The sequence below is a fragment of the Falco naumanni genome, chromosome Z, assembly GCF_017639655.2.
Source record: "Falco naumanni isolate bFalNau1 chromosome Z, bFalNau1.pat, whole genome shotgun sequence".
Lineage (NCBI taxonomy): Eukaryota > Metazoa > Chordata > Aves > Falconiformes > Falconidae > Falco > Falco naumanni.
This window is the reverse complement of record NC_054080.1, coordinates 51,631,042-51,652,892: the sequence shown is the minus strand read 5'-3', so window position 1 is coordinate 51,652,892 and position 21,851 is coordinate 51,631,042. Positions and strand designations below refer to the sequence as shown.

The 21,851-nt window shown below is 40.8% G+C and overlaps 1 protein-coding gene across 7 annotated transcripts in view; it reads right to left on the bottom strand.

Moving 5' to 3' along the window:
- NFIB (nuclear factor I B) overlaps positions 1-4,464 on the bottom strand; it is a 274,440-nt gene extending 269,976 nt beyond the window's left edge. For 2 of the 7 annotated variants that reach the window (XM_040580926.1, XM_040580928.1), the window contains exon 1: positions 4,313-4,425. In XM_040580926.1, coding sequence (XP_040436860.1) covers positions 4,313-4,408 — 96 coding nt within the window. In that variant the 5' untranslated portion in view covers positions 4,409-4,425. Of the gene's footprint in view, positions 1-4,312 lie in introns of all 7 variants that reach the window. The other 5 variants (XM_040580931.1, XM_040580932.1, XM_040580933.1 and 2 more) reach the window with 3 other exon arrangements.
- Positions 4,465-21,851: the final 17,387 nt, after the last annotated feature.

Below are 21,851 nucleotides of genomic sequence, written 5' to 3'. Positions count from 1 at the left end.
TCAGCTAATCATTTAGAATAAGGATTACACAGTTAATGAGGGATCTTACACTAAGTTATGTACACTGTTTGAATTTTTGTGTAAGTAAGGAAAACTGAACAACAGCTTATGAACATAACCCTGAGCTACCCCTTCCTTTTACCCACTCCTCCCCCTGAAACTTATAGAATTAAGACATCGTGTTCTAGGTCCATGAATAAGCACAGCATGTTCAATATGTCCACAGTTATACTGACATTTGTTTCTAAATCATTTAATTAAAAGTCATTATTGAGAACAAAGGATTCATTAACAAGCTGTACCTCTGAACCACTGATGGAGTTGTTGTGTTATGAATATCATTTTAATCCAAATTAGAAAACTGCACAGATGTTCTGCTGCAAAATATTGACATACTGCAACTCCCTTGGAATGTGATTAACATTTTTGTTAAATCAAAAAGTACATTAAAGCCTGGCTTTACTAATAAATTTAGGATTGGAATAATTTTTTTAGCGCTGAAATATAGTATCTAAATTGTTATTATTTTTACCTCCAGTTGGGATTATATGGCCTATTAATACAGCCTTAATACTACAAGAAATTTCTCTTTTTAAAAAATACTTCTTTCCGAAAGAGACAATGTAGAGTAGAATAGAAAAGTAATAAACTTTGTATTGATGAACTTTTTGTTCCAAGACTTGGTTATGATGTTTTTGATCATAAGATCAAGCCATTAAACAAGAAGAAATGTGCAGTATTTGCAATAAATCAGAACTTCCTGGTTGTGTCTGGATTGTTCTTAACACAAACCTATGATTTCAATACTTTTTTCCAACAATTTTGAATAGACAATTTTTGATTTTCTATCTGTACTGCACATGCATGTATATATGTGTACAAAAATAGGGGGTTGAGATTAAGCAGCAGAATTTTTTTAGAATGTGTATTTACACTCTGTAGATTTGCATGCAAACGATCTGACAACCAGAAACATATTCAGACTTCTGCACAGATTTAACAAAGTAACTTGCAATAGGTGCCTGAGATGTAAATATTTGGAAACTATTCCCACAAAAAAACCCAAACCAAAACCCGCAGCCTAATAACAATGCCAGAAAGTTTTATAAATACCTACCGAGATCTGAATTTTTAAATCTGTAGTCAGTCACAAACCACCATACTAGTTCTTTGCCATGAATGAAGAGACAGTAAAAAATATCCAGTGTTTCTGTGGGTACCATCCTCTCAAACATGCTCATCCTCATTCCTCCTCAATTTTTAAATGGAGATTTTTCAATAAAAATTTCTAGAGTATTTGCCAGCTGTACTGAACAGCACTTGATTTATAGGTTCTGTCTCCTCACTGAATATGTTCTTTCCCTCACCACAAAGTTAAGTGCAAAAATAAGATGATCCAGAACCTAGATGGTCACATTAACACCATCTAAAAGACTGAGACTGTTTAACAATTCTCCATGTATTTATTGTTATTTAATATATTAATAGTTTACTTTTGTTTGCGCTTCGTTGCTTATTGCCTTCTCAGCAAAACTTCTACCCTCTTGTGTTCTAGTCATTATGTCCATATCAAAAAGAACGCAGATGGAGAGTGTGTAATTTCTCTTTGTTTGTTTTTTCCTTATCAAATGATTTTTTTATTATTGTAGTTAAGTAAAAGAATATGAATGAAATAAAGAGTAAGATAGGAAAGTATAATATGGTAGTACTGCAATACCATAGGTGAATAACATAGACTTAACTTACTAAACACTCATTCCACTTAAAAAGAAAGAATTTTGTTTTCCAAACAATAGCTTTAATGTAATTACTTTAAAAAAAAATTAAAAGAAACCCTTATTTTAAGAACATTCAAACTAAGTATGATGTTGAACGTCCATGCTGCAAAATAATTATAAAGTAGCTAGCTTATCTGTAATGAAAAAAACACCAAGTTCTGTAATGATGCCTGTCATAATAGCATTTGTTAATGAACTTTTTTATAACTATGAATAACTATCTTAATACGCTGTTTCCTGTTCCCCACAACGCATTTGCAATTCAATGTTTACAATCATTCAGGAAAAGCAGAAGCAGAAAACTAAAGACGTCTGCTTATTTTTGCCTGTTGTTTTTTTTTTTTTTCTCTCAGAAGTCTTAAGGTTTTACTTTTACTGCATATTCCTGATAGAAATTTACTAAAAATAATTATACAATAAACTCTGTGGTAATATTTTGTACACTGTGGCACTGAAGCATAAGGTACTTCTTATTTTGAGAAAAAAAATCACATTGTACATGGGTTTACTTTAGATTCTACAACTGCAACTTTATAAATTAGAATATATGATGCAAAATATTATGCACAGCTAAAATATTATTTGATTTTCACCCATACTTAACAGTAAAGCATTTTTAAACTCCCTTTCTAAAGTGTGGATGAAATACACTCTCATGACAGTAAATATTTATATTACCTGCATTTTACAGATTAACATTCAGGATAAAATACTGCACAGAGTGAAAGTATTGATTTTCTTTTCCCTTTGGAAGCAATGCCAGCTTACTGAAAGCTATCCTTAAAGAAACTTTTATCAAACTTAAGACATGCTCCTTAAAAAAACCCAAGCCTTTCTACATGCAATATTAAGGAAATCTGCTACGCAAACATTTCATAGTGCCTGTGTCTAAACATCTGTCAGACACTTTAGAAGTTCTTTTCAATAATGTACACACTTACAATTAAAAATTTTGAATAAAGAGCTAAACATGAATCTAAACATAATACTATACAGTATAACTCCCAGCTAAAAAGTAGATTCACAGAACAGCTTTTTATCATCTACTTTTCTCCTCTGTTCTTTTTACAGTTACATGAATGCCCATACCGCAATAGTTCAACAAGTTGCAAAGACAGAAAAATTCTCTTTCACTGTATGCAAGAAGTACAGAACAATCACAAGCAGCAAACATAATTTAAATTAAATACCCCCTTCAGGTATGGTACCCTCAGTGAAGGCACATAGCAACATCCACCTTTGGAAAGATAATGAAGTCGTTGCAAAGCAGTGTAGGAAGGCAGTTATAATCAGAAAGCTGCCTTTTGTCCAGGCACTGGGACGTGCTATCCACTGGTGCTCCCCAGAACCACCGCCCAAGAATAAAGTGCCTATTGTCTCAGCACTGTACTAATTGTGAAAAAGCAGCCCATGCAGTAAGCATAATAATTATCCAGGCAAACAAGCAAAGGCAATCAATGAAGGAATGAAAAGGGTGAAAATACATGACCAGACAAAGCAACCCAAGAATGAAATTTATATTCATAATGGAATGCCAGCCAGCAGAAGGTCCCTTTCATGGCATGGCTATTGCATACAAGAGACCATTGTCCGCATGCAACAAAATCAGTATGTGCAGAAAACTTCGTGTAGCTCTGCTGAGGAGAAAAGCTTTTCGTTCCCAAAACACTTGCTCCCAGCCCCACTGTTTAGGTTAAATAAAGTTTTGGGCTCCTTTTCCCGGCAACATTAAAAAGTTGTCTCTCTCAGGGTCTACCTCCCCTGATCTCTGTAAGGGTTTTTTTTTCCACTTCCCTGCTTTCATTTGCAGCTGTATAAATATGAACAAAAAAGCCATGTTCATCCAAACAAAGAAAAAATGGACTGAATATGCATATCCTCATTAACTAAATTTAATTATGACAAGCGGCATATTAATCAGTAGTTGCTCCAGTTACTGCATTCATTGGAAGGGAGGAGGACTCCAAATTAAGGGGAAGTGTGGGGGACAATCGAATACTGATTAGGAGGCTGCTCACAACATGATACAATACACTTTCTAAATAATTATTCAGAGGAAACAGAATAAAGAGGCAGATTGCTCTATTTTTAAGACCAACTCAAGAACAATTAGCCAAGAGCGTGATGACAAGACTGCTTTCTTTTTTCCCGTGACTGCTTCCACCTCCACATTCTCACACCAACTAGCTTGGCAAGCACTGCAAAATTTGCATTTCACACACAAAAAAACAAAAAAGAAAAAGAAAAAGAAAAAAAGAATAGAGAGAGAGTGGGGAAGAAGAAGAAAAAGGAGAAGGAAAAATCCCACACTGTCCTCGCTGCTGTGTTACAAAGAAGGCCCATGGCACTACAGCAGCAGAGAAACCCTATCTAGCTGACGGTGAGAAGCTCTGAGGAGTCACTGAGCTGGAGCTGGAAACTTGTCACGCTCTGAACTTTGCAGCACGTGCGTTGCAACAGTGAAGGAGGAGTTCAGAAAGGCAAAAAAAAAAAGCTTCCAGGAAGGGAAGAAAAAAGTTATCACACCAACTTACCATCCACCAGGTCCTGGCTGACATGTCATAGCATAGCTGCCATTTTATAGAGCTGTCGGATGCTTTCCCTGCCATTACGCTGTCAGCAACCTTCATCAGATGCAGCTCAATTGAAGATAAGACACCTAATCAAGAAAACATCGGCAGTGGCTTGCTGGGCTACATGTAGGCCAATCCTTATCACACTGCATCATGGGAAAAGCTCCTTTATTAGCAAGAACTCCAACCTCACTGATATAAAGACAAGGATCAGGTTTTCTCCCCCCCCCCCTTTTTTTTTTTTTTTTTTTTTTTTTTTTTTGTCTGAAGGGATTGGTGAAACTAGCCAGCATTCTTTGTGTATCATGTGTACACCAGTTTAGTATCTCACAAGTGGGCGGCTAGATGCATTGCTGGGCTATGCAGACCAAAGTTTATTTGCATTCTTCTCAGTTGTATATTGTTTGACATGGTTCGTGGTCAGCCCTGAGCGTAAGGAGGGGAAAGAAGCTGCTCCAAATTAGTGTCTCCCCCAAGAAGGACAGGCTGGTTCTGCTGCTGCGGTGGGGGCCTGGTTCAGATGCCATGCGCACACACGTGTGCACGCACACCTACACACCCGCCCAGGCACACGCAGGCACACACAGGCAGGCGCCCCGGGGAACACACAGGTAGCAGCTGCAGCTGGATGCAGCAGGGGTTGCCAAAGGCTACAAACCCTGTTCTCCACTGGACATATGGAAACAGTTTTAACTATTTGCAATCAGCCTTTAACAAGGAATAGGAAAGCTGGTAAGTTGGCATGAGGAGCAGGGAGGGGGTGCAATTAGGATTTCGGTGCCACAGTGTTTCCCCCCCTCCCTTCCCATGGATGCTCACAATCTCCTCTGCTCTGGATGATCTAGCTGGGAAGGGTGAGGCGAGGGGGTGGGGAACTATTTCAATCACTGCTCCCTCCTGCTCCACAGCTTCGGGTCATCTGCCTGTTGTACCTACCGCCAGCAGGGAGAGAAGGCATTCTTCCTGCAAGGTTTTCTCCCTAATGGAAAATTTGTGATTCCCTGAAGGAACGGCTGGCTTAGAAGAACAAATAATTCTGACTTTATTTTAAGCTGCAGAAAAGGAAAAGTTTGCATATAAGCACACAGAGGAAATCAATAAACCCTGGCTCACATTAAAGGGGATATAAAAAAAGAACAGGATTTGCTAGTCCTGGCTGAAGTTATCAGCATCAGTTTTACCGCTGCACTGCAGACTCTGTGCTTTAGCTACAAGCCCCTCTTTTGCAACGCCCCCCCTGCTCCATTTCAGAAATGGTCTCCTTAAAATTATCACATTAAAATAATCTCTGAACAAGCACTTCACAAGCTTAGCGTGGCTCTACTGATTGTGTTTTCAGTTCATGATCTTCCACGTTTTGCTCCACATTTTATACTTGAAAAGTCTTTGCAGTTAACAGGCTCCTTACACCTATTTGCTGTAAGAATCTAGGGCTACTGGTGTACAGTGCTACCACACTGTGGCACCAGCCCCCACCAGGACTCCTCATTGCTGCATATCTTCTTTCCCATGCACGTCTTTGCCTCTTTTTCCACTCTCTGCAGTCTTTTTCCCTTCCATGAAGATCATCTCCAGACTTAGTCACTTGTGCAGCTGAGAACCCACTCTAGCTACTCCCACAGTGGTGTAACACTCCCACTGATGAATGGGCGTACCCATGCATGCACCCCATTGTCATAGGATGGGCATTAGGTTCATCTGGCATGGACCTACTGCCTTCAGCTAGCTGTCAAAACTGCCATCCATGTCCCATTTAATGAGGTCCTGAAACAGTGACAGTACCTAAAGAAATGACTCTCTGAGCAAGTCCGGACCTCTGGCAACAGAACAGCCCTGTAGCAACACCAGCTGCATCAAAAGGTTAAAACTGTTTTCCCTTCTCCATGTGTGCCATTGATGTCAGCTTGCTGCATCATTTTCTTGTTTTAAATACACTGATAAGGGCCAGCATAAAAAAAGCCAGACATAGAATTAACAGAGACTCTGGACATCCCAGCCCTCTAAATTTATACAACTCTTTTTCTAGAAGAGCTCTACACAACAGATAAGGATGTTTCCTTCTTTCTCATTTCAGCCAGGTCACAATGATAAGCAGGAACCTGATAAAAACTTGGATTATTGGAAGGTCTGCCTATGATCAGGTGTTGTGGCATGGCTCAGCAGAATTAGAGTGCACAGGAGGTGTTAGCTTACTCTGGCTCAATTCTTACATCCTGGTTAAAGAGCCTCACTTTTTGGTAAACATTATAAGGTATGGAGAGCATCAGCAGCAGAGTTTTATCCAGTTGTCAGTAGGCAGGGCACAATCCAATGTCATAAATTGTCCCAGCCTGAATCTCTCCCATGGCCTTCACTAACAGGCTCATCCTCACAGTTGGTGTCCACACAGCAGCCAACTGCAGGTGTGAGACAAACCTTGGACAAGAAGGATGTTACCGCTCACTTTCACACATAACCCTTAACCTCAGCTAGGAAACTTCCCAGTGTAAGGAAACTTGGAACTAATGTGAAGAGGTGGATTTTCTGCAGTCTCCCATCCACTGAAGTCTGATCATAGGTGAAGAGACCAACTGCTTCAGCCCCTAATCTGCCTTACTAGGGCAATTCACAAATCCCCAGCAGCACCGTGACGGCTGGGAGCAGGAGCCCACACTTTAGGTAATCATGAGCCCATTCGGTGTGCTTAAAAGAGGATAAAAGTTTTATCACATTATAGCTAGCTGAGAGATCTCAGGCTGCTCTCAGATGCTCAGCCGCACAGCAGATCTGATCTTGCAGCACCCACTTCTACCAAGTCCCCTGCAGCCACTGGAAGATTATGCATGTCCCGTAGGCACAAACACCACATGGATATTCATTCGCTTTTGTGCAGCTAGCAAAGACAGAGTGACCCTCCCTTCTGTTGCTGTCTGTTGCCTTCCTGTATTAGCTGAGGGCGGAATGGGGATTTCTGGCACCCAGAAAAACAACGCCTGCAGCACTGGTTAGTGTATGCTTCCCATACGCATGCTGCTGCCATGCCTTCTCCTGCCTGCTGGGAGGTCTGCCTTTCTCCCAGCCACGTCTGTTTTGCAGATGGGGTTTTTAAAATGCTGAAATATGTAGGAAGAGATCTCATTTCCTATGCTGCTTGAAGATACAGTCATACACAACACAGGGAGAAACGTAATTGGGCAACATTTTTCAGATCATCTTTTTGTCCTTTCAAGACAAGACAGATTTATGAGGAAAGCATATGGTATTGCTTGTTACATAACAGTAATGCATTTCAAGGTTATTCAAACTTCCGTTATGGTAGAAGGTGGGTTTTTTAAACTGGAATAACTTAAATTTTTCAAGTGAGATAGGTTTTTCAAGTGAATTTTTCAAATTAATTTGACTGACCCCAGTTTTGGGGGGCTAAGCATCTTTTCCCATATTTTCAAAGGGACAAAAGAAGACATCAAAATATAAAATCTGGTAGAACAAAAGTCTGGTTCTTATGTAAGTAAAAGTTCACCCACTTCTAGATACCTCTCTTCCTAACACATTATGAAAATAATTGCCAGCCTGACTTTTCCCCAAGTCAAGGTTTTGGTTTCTGTAAGGTTTGTTTTCTCCAGGCTGGCTCAGCTTTTGACTCTACTCAAGGGGGCATTCCCATTTCATATCCAGGAGGGAGCTAATGAAGACCACCACTCCCACTCACACTGCGCCCTCAGGAGTCAACTACTTTCTTTCCATAGGGTCCCAATACCCACTAATAGAAAGGCTTTAACAAAGAACTCACAGTACGCTGCTCTGGAGGATTCACAGTGCTGGCACAGGAAGACCCAAACTAGTACTGTAGATTTAAGTAATTATAGAGAACAAGACCGATGTCCAGATTTTGGCATGATCTTGAGATTATTTTTTTTTATCTGCTACTAGAAAAGTCCTCAATTGTCTTCGAGAGGAAAAAAACTTCCTATGATTCTGAAAAAAATCCTCTTGCTATTGTAAATCTAGAGGAGCACTTTTTTCACTAGTGGACAGAGAGAGCCTAGTGTCCTGAGGCTATCCACAGCACGTAGAGACCCTTCCAGAGTTGGTAATTCCCTTTCCATGATAGTGAATAGGCCTGTGGCAGACACATCACGGTTCATATCTATACGGAAATTTTTCATTAACCCAGCCATTACTGGAGCCAAACCCTTGGTGTTAATAGCAGACGGCTAACGATAGATCACGATCATGTACTGCATCCTGCAGTTCTCACACACATGCCTGTGCACAAACTCATCACTGCTGGGCTGAGGCCGGGAGACCATCTGTTTACTCAAGATGTGGGACTTTGCACTGATGCACCAGAGGCTTTCAGGCCAGTGTTTGGGAAGCCCCTCCAGTGTTCCCTTGTTTCACCAGGTGCATGCACAGCCCTGCCTCAGCCTTTGGGAACCCAAAAGGACTGCTGGTCTCCAGAGTCTGACAGCTCTTGGGAGACTTTGACAAGCTGCCCCTCAGCATGTACTTTTCCTCTTTCACCTGCTGTTTTCTAATAAATATTTTCATTGGCACCTACAGAACCCATTCTAATGAACTCACACAGAAAAGTCATTTATGGCACTTATGAAATGTTTCATTTATATTAAGGGAGCAGTACATGGCTGCAGAAGCCTGATAATCCACTGCTTTCAACTATGTCCTCTGGACAATTTAAATTTCAAATATTGTCCTCTGGAAACTATAAATTTTATGATTACTTCATAATGTGGCAGTGGTGGTGGTGGTGAATAATTGCCATTAACCTCACTTAGCCTTTATATTTTTTCCTATTTTACATTAGTAAAGAAAGAGACAAATAAGGTGGGGGTTTTGGGTTTTTTTTTTTTTTGTTGTTGTTTGTTTGTTTTAATAAAAAATAATCAAACCATGGCAGCGTTTGCCTGAGAAACATCTTTGCTGACTGCCAGAGTGATGACAGCCAGCATTCTTGTCAAGTTCTTTACTGGGCATTTTATAACCAGACACTTCCTACTTAGCACTTTCTTTCTTGTGGGTAGGCACACTTCCTCTCTTCTGGAGCTACAGGGTGCTCAAGAAGTGGCAGGGTACCACCAGCAATGTGGAGAGCTCCATAGTTGTCACAAATGGTCCTGGCTGAGAGAAGCCACCGGCAGCAGTGGCAGCTTCACTGAAAGTAACGAAGAAGCCTAACGCGAAGGCTGACTGGTAACGTCTTTCCAACATCCCTCCTTTTGCTCCCATCACGAGTACCTCGTAGCCTTCCAGGCCAAGCACAGCACTTTTTGGGACAGGCAGAAAATGGAGGGTCACAGGTGCCACCTGGAGGTGGACTAGCTGGCTTCCAAAAGGCTAGAGTCCCAGTTCCCAGGCTGATGACATTCAGGAAAGAAAATAATGCTAAACTATTTTTTGTTAAGTAACTTTTTGAAGTAATAAATGCTGAGTGCTGACTCACAAAGCAGGTATGACAGGTGAAAACTACTGTTTTTGAAAGTACATATCGGTCAAACTCAGAAGGAGATATGATGGGTTAACTCAAAAAACTGATGAAGGTGTAATTTCAGTAAAACCACAGAACTGCTGCAGCTTGTGTATACACTTGTATTCTATGACAACTTGCAGTTTGGGCAGGAGACAGCCAGTGGTGGAGACATGCCTAAATCTAGAAGGTTCAATTGTATGTTCTCAACCAGCCTCAGAAAACGCTTCATTTGCATTATTTTCATGGAAAGAATTAACGCAGAATAATGGAACCCATGCACAATACATTGAAATGCTAAAATTCTAGCATTCTGTTAAATTTATTTTATGTTTCAGTTTATGAAATGCAGTGTGTGACTTTTTTTCACTTCTAAAAAATGTCCCCAAAGGAAAACCATTATTCAGAGATGGAGGTGGAGTTACACTTGCCATTTTCAAGAAAAAATTGTTTGATATTCAAGAACTGTGTGTCTCACACAAGTGTTCTTTATTCACTAAGTGCCCTGTTTCATGAGGAGGGTGGCTGTTAGTGTTCAGTACAGGATAATACTCCATACATCTCATTTGTGGATTGGATTTCATCCCTATGAGCCATGCGAGAATCATAGAAATCTGAATTGTATCCCCAGAGATTCAATACTAAGAAGCCCAGTAATAAATGGAAGTCATTATGCTGCTTGTTCACAATCTCCTTAGAAGAAGGGATGGATTCTTTTAATCTTCTCTTTGAAGAGAGGGGCATACTGATAGGCTTCATCAAATACACTGCACTTTTGTAACTGGATGTGGAGCAAGCACTTTGCTTACAGCACATCTCCAGTTCAGGGCCTGCCGAAACAGCCTTATCTGCCAGGACCAAAGCACTAGTTGGTGCTCACTGTGCACTGGCATGAACAGTACAATGAGAGAGGTCTAGGGAAATCAGTGCCCTTCCCCCAGACTTCACTGCAAATTTGGCCGAAAGCAAAAAAAGAGCAAGGCTGATTGCTACCCTTTCCTAGGGCACCAAAAGCAATAAAGCTTTGGCAGCCAAATGCATCCCTTGGCAGCAATTTCACTGAATAGCTGTCCCTTTTGCACAACTGTCCCTGAAGACAGCAGCATCATGCTGGACCCTCACAGCCATGCCAAGTCCATCCAAGGTGGGCAGGGGTGTCAGGGATGCTGTTGGCCCTCAAAGCCAGCACCCACCTCATGCCGCTTGTCCTATTCAGAAATCATACGTGCTCATATCAGCTCCCCATTGGCACAGCTGCTGCTGTTCTCCCAGCTAGCTCTGTCCCATTTCTTGCACATGTCACAATTTTTGATCAGCTCTTGACTTCTCCAGCATAGCTCAGCTTATTACTGGCCATGTGAAATGCTATAGCAAAGTCTAGACGGTTTTCCTTTATTTCGTATGTCTTGGAAATCAGTTATCTCAGAAAAAACAGTAGGTTGAGAGATTTTCTTCTTCCTTTGATGCATTCCTATTGAACTTTAGTTCCATTTTGCATTCATTTTCACAGCTTTATTTGTTCCTGACACATCTTTCTACGTTTAGTGTACGTGGCGGTTTGATATGAGGGGAGACTAGCCCCAAGACATTCACTGCCTTTTCTTCCCTTTTAACTCAGGTGTGCCCTTTGGTTGTAACCACTCAGAGGTGGCAACATTTTGCTCCCAGTTTGATAGGCTTAAGAACTTTGCTACTGATTTTGTGATTTGGTGTGTGTGATACTGGGGTCACTCTCCCAAAGCAAGCAGGTCTGACCCTGAATCCATAGTCAACACGTACGTTGAGTAGGCTGATTTTTTTATATTAGGTAGTTAGGTGCAAGGGCTACTTATTCTTGGATAACGAGATGTGGCAGTTGATTCAGGACTAGCAATCATTTTTCCTTAGCCAGGTAATGTCTTGGTATGGCAGACCATACTTGGAATGTGAAGAATATGATGAGCAGCTGGCTGAGGGACAAGGATAATCCCATGTGGTTGAACACCAGCTCCAGGCTCTGAAAGCAAATGCTCAGTGCTCCCAGGGCAGAAGGTCTGGGCATGGCAGGTGCCTTGGTTTAAGCACTGGTCAGGGACTGGAAAGGGCACAGCTAGAGCAGGGAATACAGTCTCCATCAGTTTACTTGATGAAACAAAACTCAGGAAACAAAAGGCAGAGAAAGGGGAAGTCACTGTTCCAGCTGGTTTCTTCCAAGAATATTTGTACCTAGTTTCTGTATTTCATTCCAATGATTTTGCTGAAATGACATAAAATGGGTTTGTTATTAGTTAGACATGAGGCACAGATAATAGTCTGCTTGGTTTTAGGGGCATCATCTCTGTTGCTGAGAAAACCCAGGAGTATCAGCGTAGCTACTGGCTTATCTCTGAGTAAGACGTTATTATCTTCATTCCATCTGGCTGCTTGGGTAGTAATGGTTAATGGTTTCCCCATGATGAGCTCTTTCACATGCTCTTTCACATCTTTCTGCAGTTCACAGTGTGAAAGCCTGATTTGCTTGTAAAGAGAAAACTACAGAGGTGGGGGTTAAACTGTATGTAGTGTTTGACATCATTCCATACCTGCAATTGATTTTACCCTGTTATAATGCACAAGAAAGGTGAGAAAAAGGGGAGAACAGGCCAGAGCTGGAAGAAAATCTCATATATGAAAGATCTAGGAGCTCCATTTCCTGCTAACTCCCCTGACTGATATTCTTGACAGCATTTTCCAGCAAAAGGGATCCTCCTAATCTTGTCTGGTAGCAATCCTAATCCCCTCCAGACACTAGGCAAGACTTCTGACTTCACTGAGCACAGTGCTGAGCCAGGCCCAGTACCACCCTGTGATGGATGCTAATGCACTACCCAGATGAGTTCCTAGCTGCAGAAAGGCAGTAAGCACAGGAGGCTTTTAGAAAGTGTTCAGCATTATCCTCAGCACTGAGTCTTTACTGCTGCAGACAGTTGCAGGGATGGTGATACTCAGGAACTGAGCATATGCCTTCCTCAGCATAAGGATGATGCCTCTTTGGTCCTCCTGTAGATCACCACTATTAGTCCCACGCAGAAGGTATAGGAGCAATGTCTGTATACAAATTTTGCTCATGATGACTTAGCAGGTCTTTTCGTGCTGGAGTGTCTGTCCAGTTGTTAGAAGGTTTGCACTTGCCATGATCCTCCCTTCAATGGGGTGGGCACCAACACATTCTCTGCTGCTCAGTTCGGGTCAGCAGCTGATAGGTTGGTACTGTCCTAACAGACATGCTGATTTTAGACCATGATTCCTTGGGCTGGAGCCTGCAGTAGGCAAGCCAAGTGGGCAAGGGTCAATGCAGATGCATTTTGCCTGGAGTTTCAGTGCAGGACTAATTGCAGGATCATTGGACCTCAAACTGGTATCTGTCTTGTGCCAGAGGGGAGGCTTGAGTTATCCAAACACAAGCACTAGCTGAAGTGAGAGTTTTCAGTATCTGTGTGACTACAGCCATGTGATTTAGGTACCCATCCATATGTGCTGAATGTTAGCAATGCGTGGTACAATACTATTGCGATTTGATACAACTTTCGGCCTACCTGGTTTTTTTTCATATTCTTGTGTGTCTGTGTCTTCCTTTTGTCCAGTTTTATCCAGTTTTACAAGATAAAGTTTATCATGCTGTGGGTAGAGCATGAAGTAATCCAACAAACTGACAAATGCTCTGCTACATACCCCAGACCTGCAGGCAACAGCAAACACAGTGAACTAGCAGCTCACAGGGAGCTCAGCAACCAGCATCAGGAGAAACTAGCTTAATTTCTTTTCATTAATCATCTTTCCATGCCCCAGTGGAGCACGGAACAGCAAGCTGTAACAGAGAACAGCAAGCTATGTCTTTCCAGGGGTGGAGGTGAGGCTGACCGGCCTGTACTTTCCTGGGTCCTCCTCCTCACCCTTTTTGAAGACTGGAGTGACATTGGCTTTCCTCCAGTCCTCAGGCACTTCTCCTGTCCTCTATGACCTTTGAAAGATGATGGAGAGCGGCTTAGCCATAACATCTGCCAGCTTCCTCAGCACTTGGGGGTGCATCCCACCAGGGTCCATGGATTTGGGGGTGTCAGTTTGCCTAAATGATCTCTGACCCAATCCTCCTCAACCAAGGGAAGGTCTTTCTTCACATTTCTTCTCTTGCCTCCAGGGTCTGGTATTCCTGAGGGCCGGCCTTGACAATTAAGACTGCAGCAAAGAAGGCATTCAGTAACTGCCTTCTCTGTGTCTTTTGTCACCAGGCACCAAACGCATTCAGCAGCAGGCCCACATTTCCCTCAATCTTCCTTTTGCTACTGATATACTTGAAGAAGCCTTTTTCATTATTCTTGGCATCCCTCACCAGACAGAATTCTAAATGGACCTTACCCTTCCTCACTGCATCCTTGCATACTCTGAATTCCTATATTCCTCCCAAGTGGCCTATCCCTTTTTCTGGATTCCATAAATTTTTTCTTCTGTTTGAGGTGCAGAAGCTTCTTGCTCATCCATGCAGGTCTTACTTCTTTGCTTGATTTTCTACTTACAGGGATGCACTGATTCTTGGAGGAAGTGATGCTTGAATATTAACCATCTGTCTTGGACCCCCTCACCTTCTAGAGCCCTAACCCCTCAGACTTCTACAAGTAGATCCTTGAAGAGGCCAGTTAGTTCTCCTGAAGTCCTGCATCCTCCATGCAGGATCCTGAACTTCACCATTTCATGGTCACTGCAGCTAAGGCTGCCGCCAGTCTTCACATCCTCAACCAGTCCTTTGTTCTTTGCTAGTACAAGGTCCAGCAGCACACCTCACCTTGTAGGCTCCTCCATCACCTGTCCATATGTACTTTTACATTGGTTATGAATATATGGCTAGCCCACACACCTTTCTGCCGTGTTTTGGGAAGATTTATCAAAACCTTTTGTGCAATGATGCACTTTATTCTTTCTTACATACTGCAGGGAAGAGTGCAAGAGCCAACATCACTGATACAAAGTTTTTGGTAACATATTTGTCCTCAGTTGAAATGTATAACCAGAACTCTTGTTTCAAACACAAAAATAAAAATGAGATGGACAAGATGCTTCACTTTTTGAGATCCCTCTTTGCCAGTTCTTGGGCTTTAGGCAGGTGATTTCAAACAACTCTGTTACAATGGGTTGAACATTTGCTACTTGCTTCCTGACCTGCTGAACTAGACTGTGATCCTAATCTAGCCCTTGTGTGAAGTAATGGCATTCCTACCAGTTTTCGATGTCTCACCACCTTTATGGCTATTCATCACTTTAAATATAAAATTATTTCCTCATACAAATAAATTTCTTACTTGAGTAGTAGTATATCATCTCCCTTTACTTTTGACTGATTAGAGATGAAATGTTACTCCTTTCGTAATAATGGGTCATTTTAAAGGTTAGTGGATATAGATGCATTATTTTTAACAGCTTTCTTCCTTACAAATAACTGAGTGAATATTACTTTTTTTTTCACCAGAAGTGCTAGTACTTGAAAATTAATGTAGTGACAAGAAGACCCCTGTGTTTACCTATAAACAGTTTTTACATATAAATAGTTTTAACATATTTCATTGTGGCCTGCTGCTAACATAACAAAGCTATCCTGTGGCACTAAGTATTGACTTTCATACCCCATGGATACCACTGGAGACAAACTAACAATCAGACAGGGAGCACTAGTGATAGTGAATCTAAAGGCTTACTGAAATAACACAAGCAGGGTTGCAGTACTATTTAATATAATTGATTTTGGCAACCTGAGGTCTGTGGGCTGCAAAAATGTCATTTCAGAACCAGTTTGCCAACAGCAGACCTGTGTCTAAGTTGAGATTTAAAAAAATATTGAGCAGAAAGTCACTCTGAATGAGAAAATGGAGTGAAATGGCATTGATTTTAAAATGTGAAAAACACTGTGTTGAAAAATTCTTCCAAAACAAACATTCCCTGTAAAAAAAGTAAAATTTAAGCTGTCATTTTCTCATGTAAAAGCCTATTGCTTGTACTTTCCATCTAGAGCTAACCAGCACAAAAATAGGTATTCAATAGCATTCTGAGTTCATTGAACAGTCATAAATCAGGTCCTGAAAAATTCTTCATTTAATTCAGTGTGTGCACCTCCTCAGACTCACTTACTGGAGTTCAGATGTATCTTTACCCAGGAAAGTTGCCGGTAAAGTTGCAGATGGTCAGGGAGACATTATGCTGCTGAGATGCCAAAGAAGGTCTAAGTTCTCAATAAAAAGGTGTGTGATGGTCACATGGTCATATTCCTTCTCCTTTATTTTTTATCAAGAAGCTATAGAGGTTGCTGAATTGACCCTGTAGGACTTCTCCATCTAGATGCTCAGTATAACATCAGCAAAAATGTGTTAGGATTTCTTGGTTCAGATTGTATGTGAATCTTTCAGAAAAGCAGCTCTTTTAGAAGGGACTGTACAATCCTTCAGTTACCAACTCTCGCTTGTCTGCCAAGCCGCTGCCTAATGGGAAGATGACAGAAATGTGAAGTGCTTGAGTTTCATCTGACATCAAGCATTTGTTTCAAGTGACAAAACTTAAGAGTCCTTTGGCCTGAGAGGAGTTTACAGAGTCTGCCAGAGAAAAGAGATACTCCTGCTGAGGTATGTCACCTGAGGAATCGGACCAGTGGCCAACCTTCCTACAGGGAGAACAATTCCCACCTGCACTACTTCCACCGCATATTCCACTCCCCCCCCCGTTACCGGCACAGAAGACAGCTCTGCCACGCCTCACCGCCCAGCTGCTTCCTCTGTAGTTATTGTGGCAGCGACAAAATTTATCCCTGACTTCACAAGGCCCTCTGCCACCTGCACGGAGATGCTCCTCTGAGGTATGGGGATAGCACCAACTCTCTGTCCGTACAAAAGAGCAAGCAAGAAGGCAGAATGGTCTCAGAGCCACACGGCCACGCACAGGCTCCTCCACAGCCCCGTCCCTGCCTGCTGTGCTGTGACTGACAGGGCTGTAATTTCCTCCACCCAAAACCAACACTGGGTTAAAAAACCACACTTGATTTCCCAAATGAGGTTCCCGACTCTTCAAGATGTAAAATAAAGAACAATTGGAGTGGTGGAATATGCATTGCATCTCCTTTCCCAGTCCATACATGCTGCTGTATCTTCTCCCTATCCAAGGAGATGAAAATAGCACCTATTGTATTTGTCCCTGTAAGACTGTATTTCCAGAGTTATCAGAGTGCGACATCATTTGGCTAGTCTAATAAAAAATAAATTCTTGGCTGCTGTGTTCTGGGAGTATTAAGACAGGAGAACAGGGAAACCACAACCTGATTGTTTTGTGCTGGGGTTTAATACCTTGAAGTAAACCTGAACAGCTGATCCTTAAGGCCTTGCCCAAAGAATTCTTACTCTCTCTGTTTGCTGAAGATGTTGTATACTGGTGAGTGATGACACATAAGATTAAAATTTCCTGTCCTGGCTGTTAGTGATGAATCACCAGAATTCTTGCCCACATGTACACATGATGCATGTATGGGGTTTTTTGTAGAAATATGCTCTGAATATGCAACTGTTTAGAGTAGCCAGATTGGATGCAGAAAGGTGTCTTCAATTTCCCTACAACTAGATCCTATATTAAAGGTATACACATAAAACACCAATATTTGAAAAAAAACCAAATTTAAATATCAACATGATCACCCAGGCATGCTCATCTGTTATTTTTCTCTTTATTTTAATCTGAATTAAAAGGCAGAAAACTAAACACAGTTTCTTATATGAACTTCCTCCTTGGTCCAGATGTTCATCGTTGGTATATCCAAAAAGTTTATCAGCATGAGCTGAAAACTATGTATTATACTTCAAATTCTAGTCACCCATGCAGCCTTGGATGTTAGGCAGCCTGAAGTACTTATCTGACCTGTGAGATATGGCTGTTTCCTCTGAAGTGGATTATCCATCTTCTGTGACCTGGGTAATACAGTGTAAGGGAAGGGACAGTATTTGAAATGTGTTCAGCATGCAGTAACTCAGATAGTACAATTAACAATAAAGCATGCTTAATGCAAGTACTGCGCATCAGGGGACCTGATGACAGAGTCTGCGTACATTTCTGAGATGAGCTGGGACTGCACAGCATCATGGATATTACCCTCAGCCAGAGGAATGGGAGCATCGAGGAGTGATGCCAGTATCTCAAATTCTGTCATTTTAGGTGCTCCCACTACCATGCCTGACTTCCAGCTGCTGATCCAGAAAAGGGGTTGTATCCCGTAAAAGCGATGTTGAACTTGCTGGCCCCATCCCATTAGCCCTGCCACCCTAAGGCATCTGTAATAGCTAAAAGTACCGGTGTCACTCATCACTTTTCTCTCTTTCTAGGCAATCTGGCGCTGGGCCTCCAAAACCTGCAGTCCCTTGGGACTGACCCAAAGGGCTGACCACTGGCACAAAGAGCAGAGAGTTTATCAGTGATTAAAACAAATGCTAATACCTAACCACAGTTTGAATGCTGGCACGCTAAATAATTTTCAAGCAAATGTCTGTAAAACGTTGCAGATGAAGTTTGCTGACCTGTTGATTTTAAGCAGCAACAAAGCACCAGGAAACTGAAGAGTGGCAGCACCAAAGAGCAATGGCAGAGTGAGCCTGGGTGGTCACAGGCTGACTTTAATACCAAAAAAAAATAAGAGGAAAGGGTGATTCAATTAATCACAAATGAAAGGATTCATTATAGCACTTTTTCTAAACTAATCAGGAACATAAATACAAGCATTTACAGGCCTAGTTTCCTTATCAGATGAGAATAAAAGATTTGTAACAAAGATCATTGCATAGTTCTTATCTGCTTATATTTTGGGAGATACTCTACTGCCTTCTCCTAATAGTTTCTCAGCATCAGTACTAGTTTAAAGCCAGGCTAATGGATCACAAAAAGTAGCTGTCAATAAGGAATCATAGCTGAATGAGGGTAGTGCTGGCGTGGCCTCGTAATAAGCAGTATCAGGATTCATATAATCAAACACATGAACTAACACATTCTAAAAAAAAAAGTAATTTGCTGGTAGAATTTGTTGAGCACAGTGGTAAAGAAAAGGCAGATACAGGTAAGGTGGACTTAATTCAAAAGAATTCACCTTTTTAGAGCTAAATGCAAAGTTACATACCCGAACAAAGAACGCAACTAAGTCTCGGGCACCATGCCTTGAATTTAGAAATGTAGTGGGCAAGATCCCAGAATGGTGTTGCAGCAAAAAGACTAATACAATGGTTGAGTGAATAATTAGCCTAAAATAGGCAAAGGATTTTACTTCTGTGGGTGGCACTGACCACAGTAAAGCTCTTAATGAAATATCATGTCTGTATTTGCAACTTTTGTTCAAATGCCATCACAAGGCAATAAAACTGCTTATTCAGCAATGCCCTGCACCAAGACTGTAAGTGTGCATTCACTTAGTTTATCAAATAAATATATGACTAAAAGGCAACTTCACTTTATTTTTAAAAAGTGCAAGTCCAATACATTCAAAGGAAAAGCTTGAAGTTGGAAAAGAGGACAGTGAAAAACTGGGAATGGAAAACAGCGATTAACTGAAGGACTAGGCTACCAAGGTAAGTGATGGATTTCCAGTTTCTTGGCACCTTCAAGAACGCTCCTCTAGAAGACCGCAGAGGAGCTGAATCAAATTATATTGTTTATTTTTCATAAGCCAGGTTAAGATCTTGAATTTGTAATGCATTTATGCATCTGTTGTGACAGACGAGTGAAGATTATAAAAAGTTATTTCCAGAAAGCTCTGCAAAACACTGCAAATGTGGCTTTGATGTTTGAATGGATGCACTCTAGGTTATTGGTCCACCAGCCTGAGCTCTTGAAAGGAAAAACAATCGGAAAGAGAGTAGAAATTTTACAGTTGTCTCTGAAAACCAGTTGTCTGTACTATGACTGATTTCCACATTTTCTCTTCTCTCCCCATATCACCAAACTATGATACAACTAACTAACATTTCTGTCAGTAAAGGAGTATAAATGAAGTATTTGGAGAAAGACTACTTCTCAGCAATAAATATGTATCACAGTACACTAATCAAACTTCTCTTTTTGTCTTCTGAGATTGCTATATTCCACTCAGTGTGTGTGAAACAGCACACTTACGTGCTACTTGAAAGTTTTTTGGGTGTATGTAAGCTAAAATATGAAATCCTGCATAATTATTAACACAAGATAGCTCCCTTCTCCCCTCTTTAAACATTCCTATGTATGCAACTGTTGGAAAAAAAGAGCTGGTGAGTGCATTCAGGTGATACTGTTTACTCCTTGGTGTTGTAGGCTGCTGCACTTGAGCACAGAATTTACTCCCTGAAAGGTCACTCCTTCATGACAGTTTACCTTTCTGCTGGTGGGATGTGTGTACCTGCCAGCCAGACCCTGCCAAACCTACCAGCAAACTTCCCATTTACTGCCCACACAAATTGTTCTTTATGTTCTCTTACACAAAGACTCCTCCTGCCACTTTAGAATAGTCTATCCTATCCTACCCTATCCTATCCCATCCTATCCCATCCTATCCTAAATTCTATTCTGTTCTGTTCTAATCTATCCATTTCTATTCTACTTATTTCTATTTCTTTTCTATTCTATTAATTTATAATTGTATTCTATTCTAGTCTTTTTTCTATTTCTATTTCTATTTATATTTATATTCCATTCCAGTTCCTTACCTGCAGTTAGCATGACAGTTGCCAGTAAAGCTGGGGGTACAAGGCTTCCACTATTCCCCTCTTTGCAGGTGCACAATGTGCTTTCTCCAGATAAAAGCTCTGCCTTTCTCTTCAAAGCAAGACTTATCTTCCCTAGCAGTCCTCTCCCCTTTTTACTTAGCAATCACTACAGACATCACGTATGTTTTATGGAACGTCCTTTTTTAAAACACTCCAATAATTTCTGATTTTACTATCTGAGAACAATAATGACATTATATGAAGTGAATAAATTGGGAAAAGTTATTCTGCAATAACAGTATTTGAAATTTTTTTTTATAGGCTTCAAAAGTTTTTTTTTTTAACACAGTGAAATATAAAAAGATTAATTAAAGATATCCATGCAGTTATTCAAGCATCTGTCAATTCTAAAAAGAAAACAAGACATGAAGAATGACAGAAGTTCAGGAAGATGGAAGTTTGACAGCTATAATTTGCACATTAAAAGAAACATTCAGGAATTAAAAAATAATAAGTAAATATGTACCTGTCTTCACCAACATTTGCCTTTCTGCAGTCACATATGAAGAAGAGTACCTCAGAAGATAAAGCCATTCCAAAAATATAGGAGATCTTTTGCTTTGGAATAGGACTATTTTTGTTTATTAACAGCACTTCCAAAAGGACTTAAAAAGGTGGGACTCCATTTTCCCAGAATATCATTTTGAAATTTTATGCTTCTGCATAGATGGCATAAATTTTATGGCCCCAGATTAGGTAAAAAATATATTTTTAAAAAGCAAAAATCCGCAAGACAGAAATACTTCTGGGATAGCTTAGTTGATGAAATCTCTCACACGTGGGTTCCCTTTGTACCTTACCAGAGATAAGTTACACTCCAGTTCTATGTGTCCTTCAGTTATGATACTTCTAAAATTATACACTTGGCTACTTATTTGCATGAGTATTGTGGAAAATTATACTCTAAGATATTTACACATCCATCAGATTGTTGAGTATTAACTCATAGCCTGGAGAAATCTTGGTCTTTAGGAAGCCCAGCCAAAACGAATGTAAGACTCCCTGGTCAGACTTCTCAACCCTGAATGTTGTAGGGAAAGTCTGATTTAGAGAAGTGATCAACATTAGGATAGTAAGTTGAACTTAATTACCCACAGTATGTAGAAAGGTAATGTGTGCAATGGGACTTGCAGAAATTACTTGCATTTAGTGTTTAACTCAAGGCAAAAAGCATATTTGCATTTTTACTTAAAGTCCGTGTCGGGGAGATGTACTTTTTTTGATTGGTTCTCCCTTGTTCATTTAAATCAGATGCTGCTATCAGAGAGCTGCA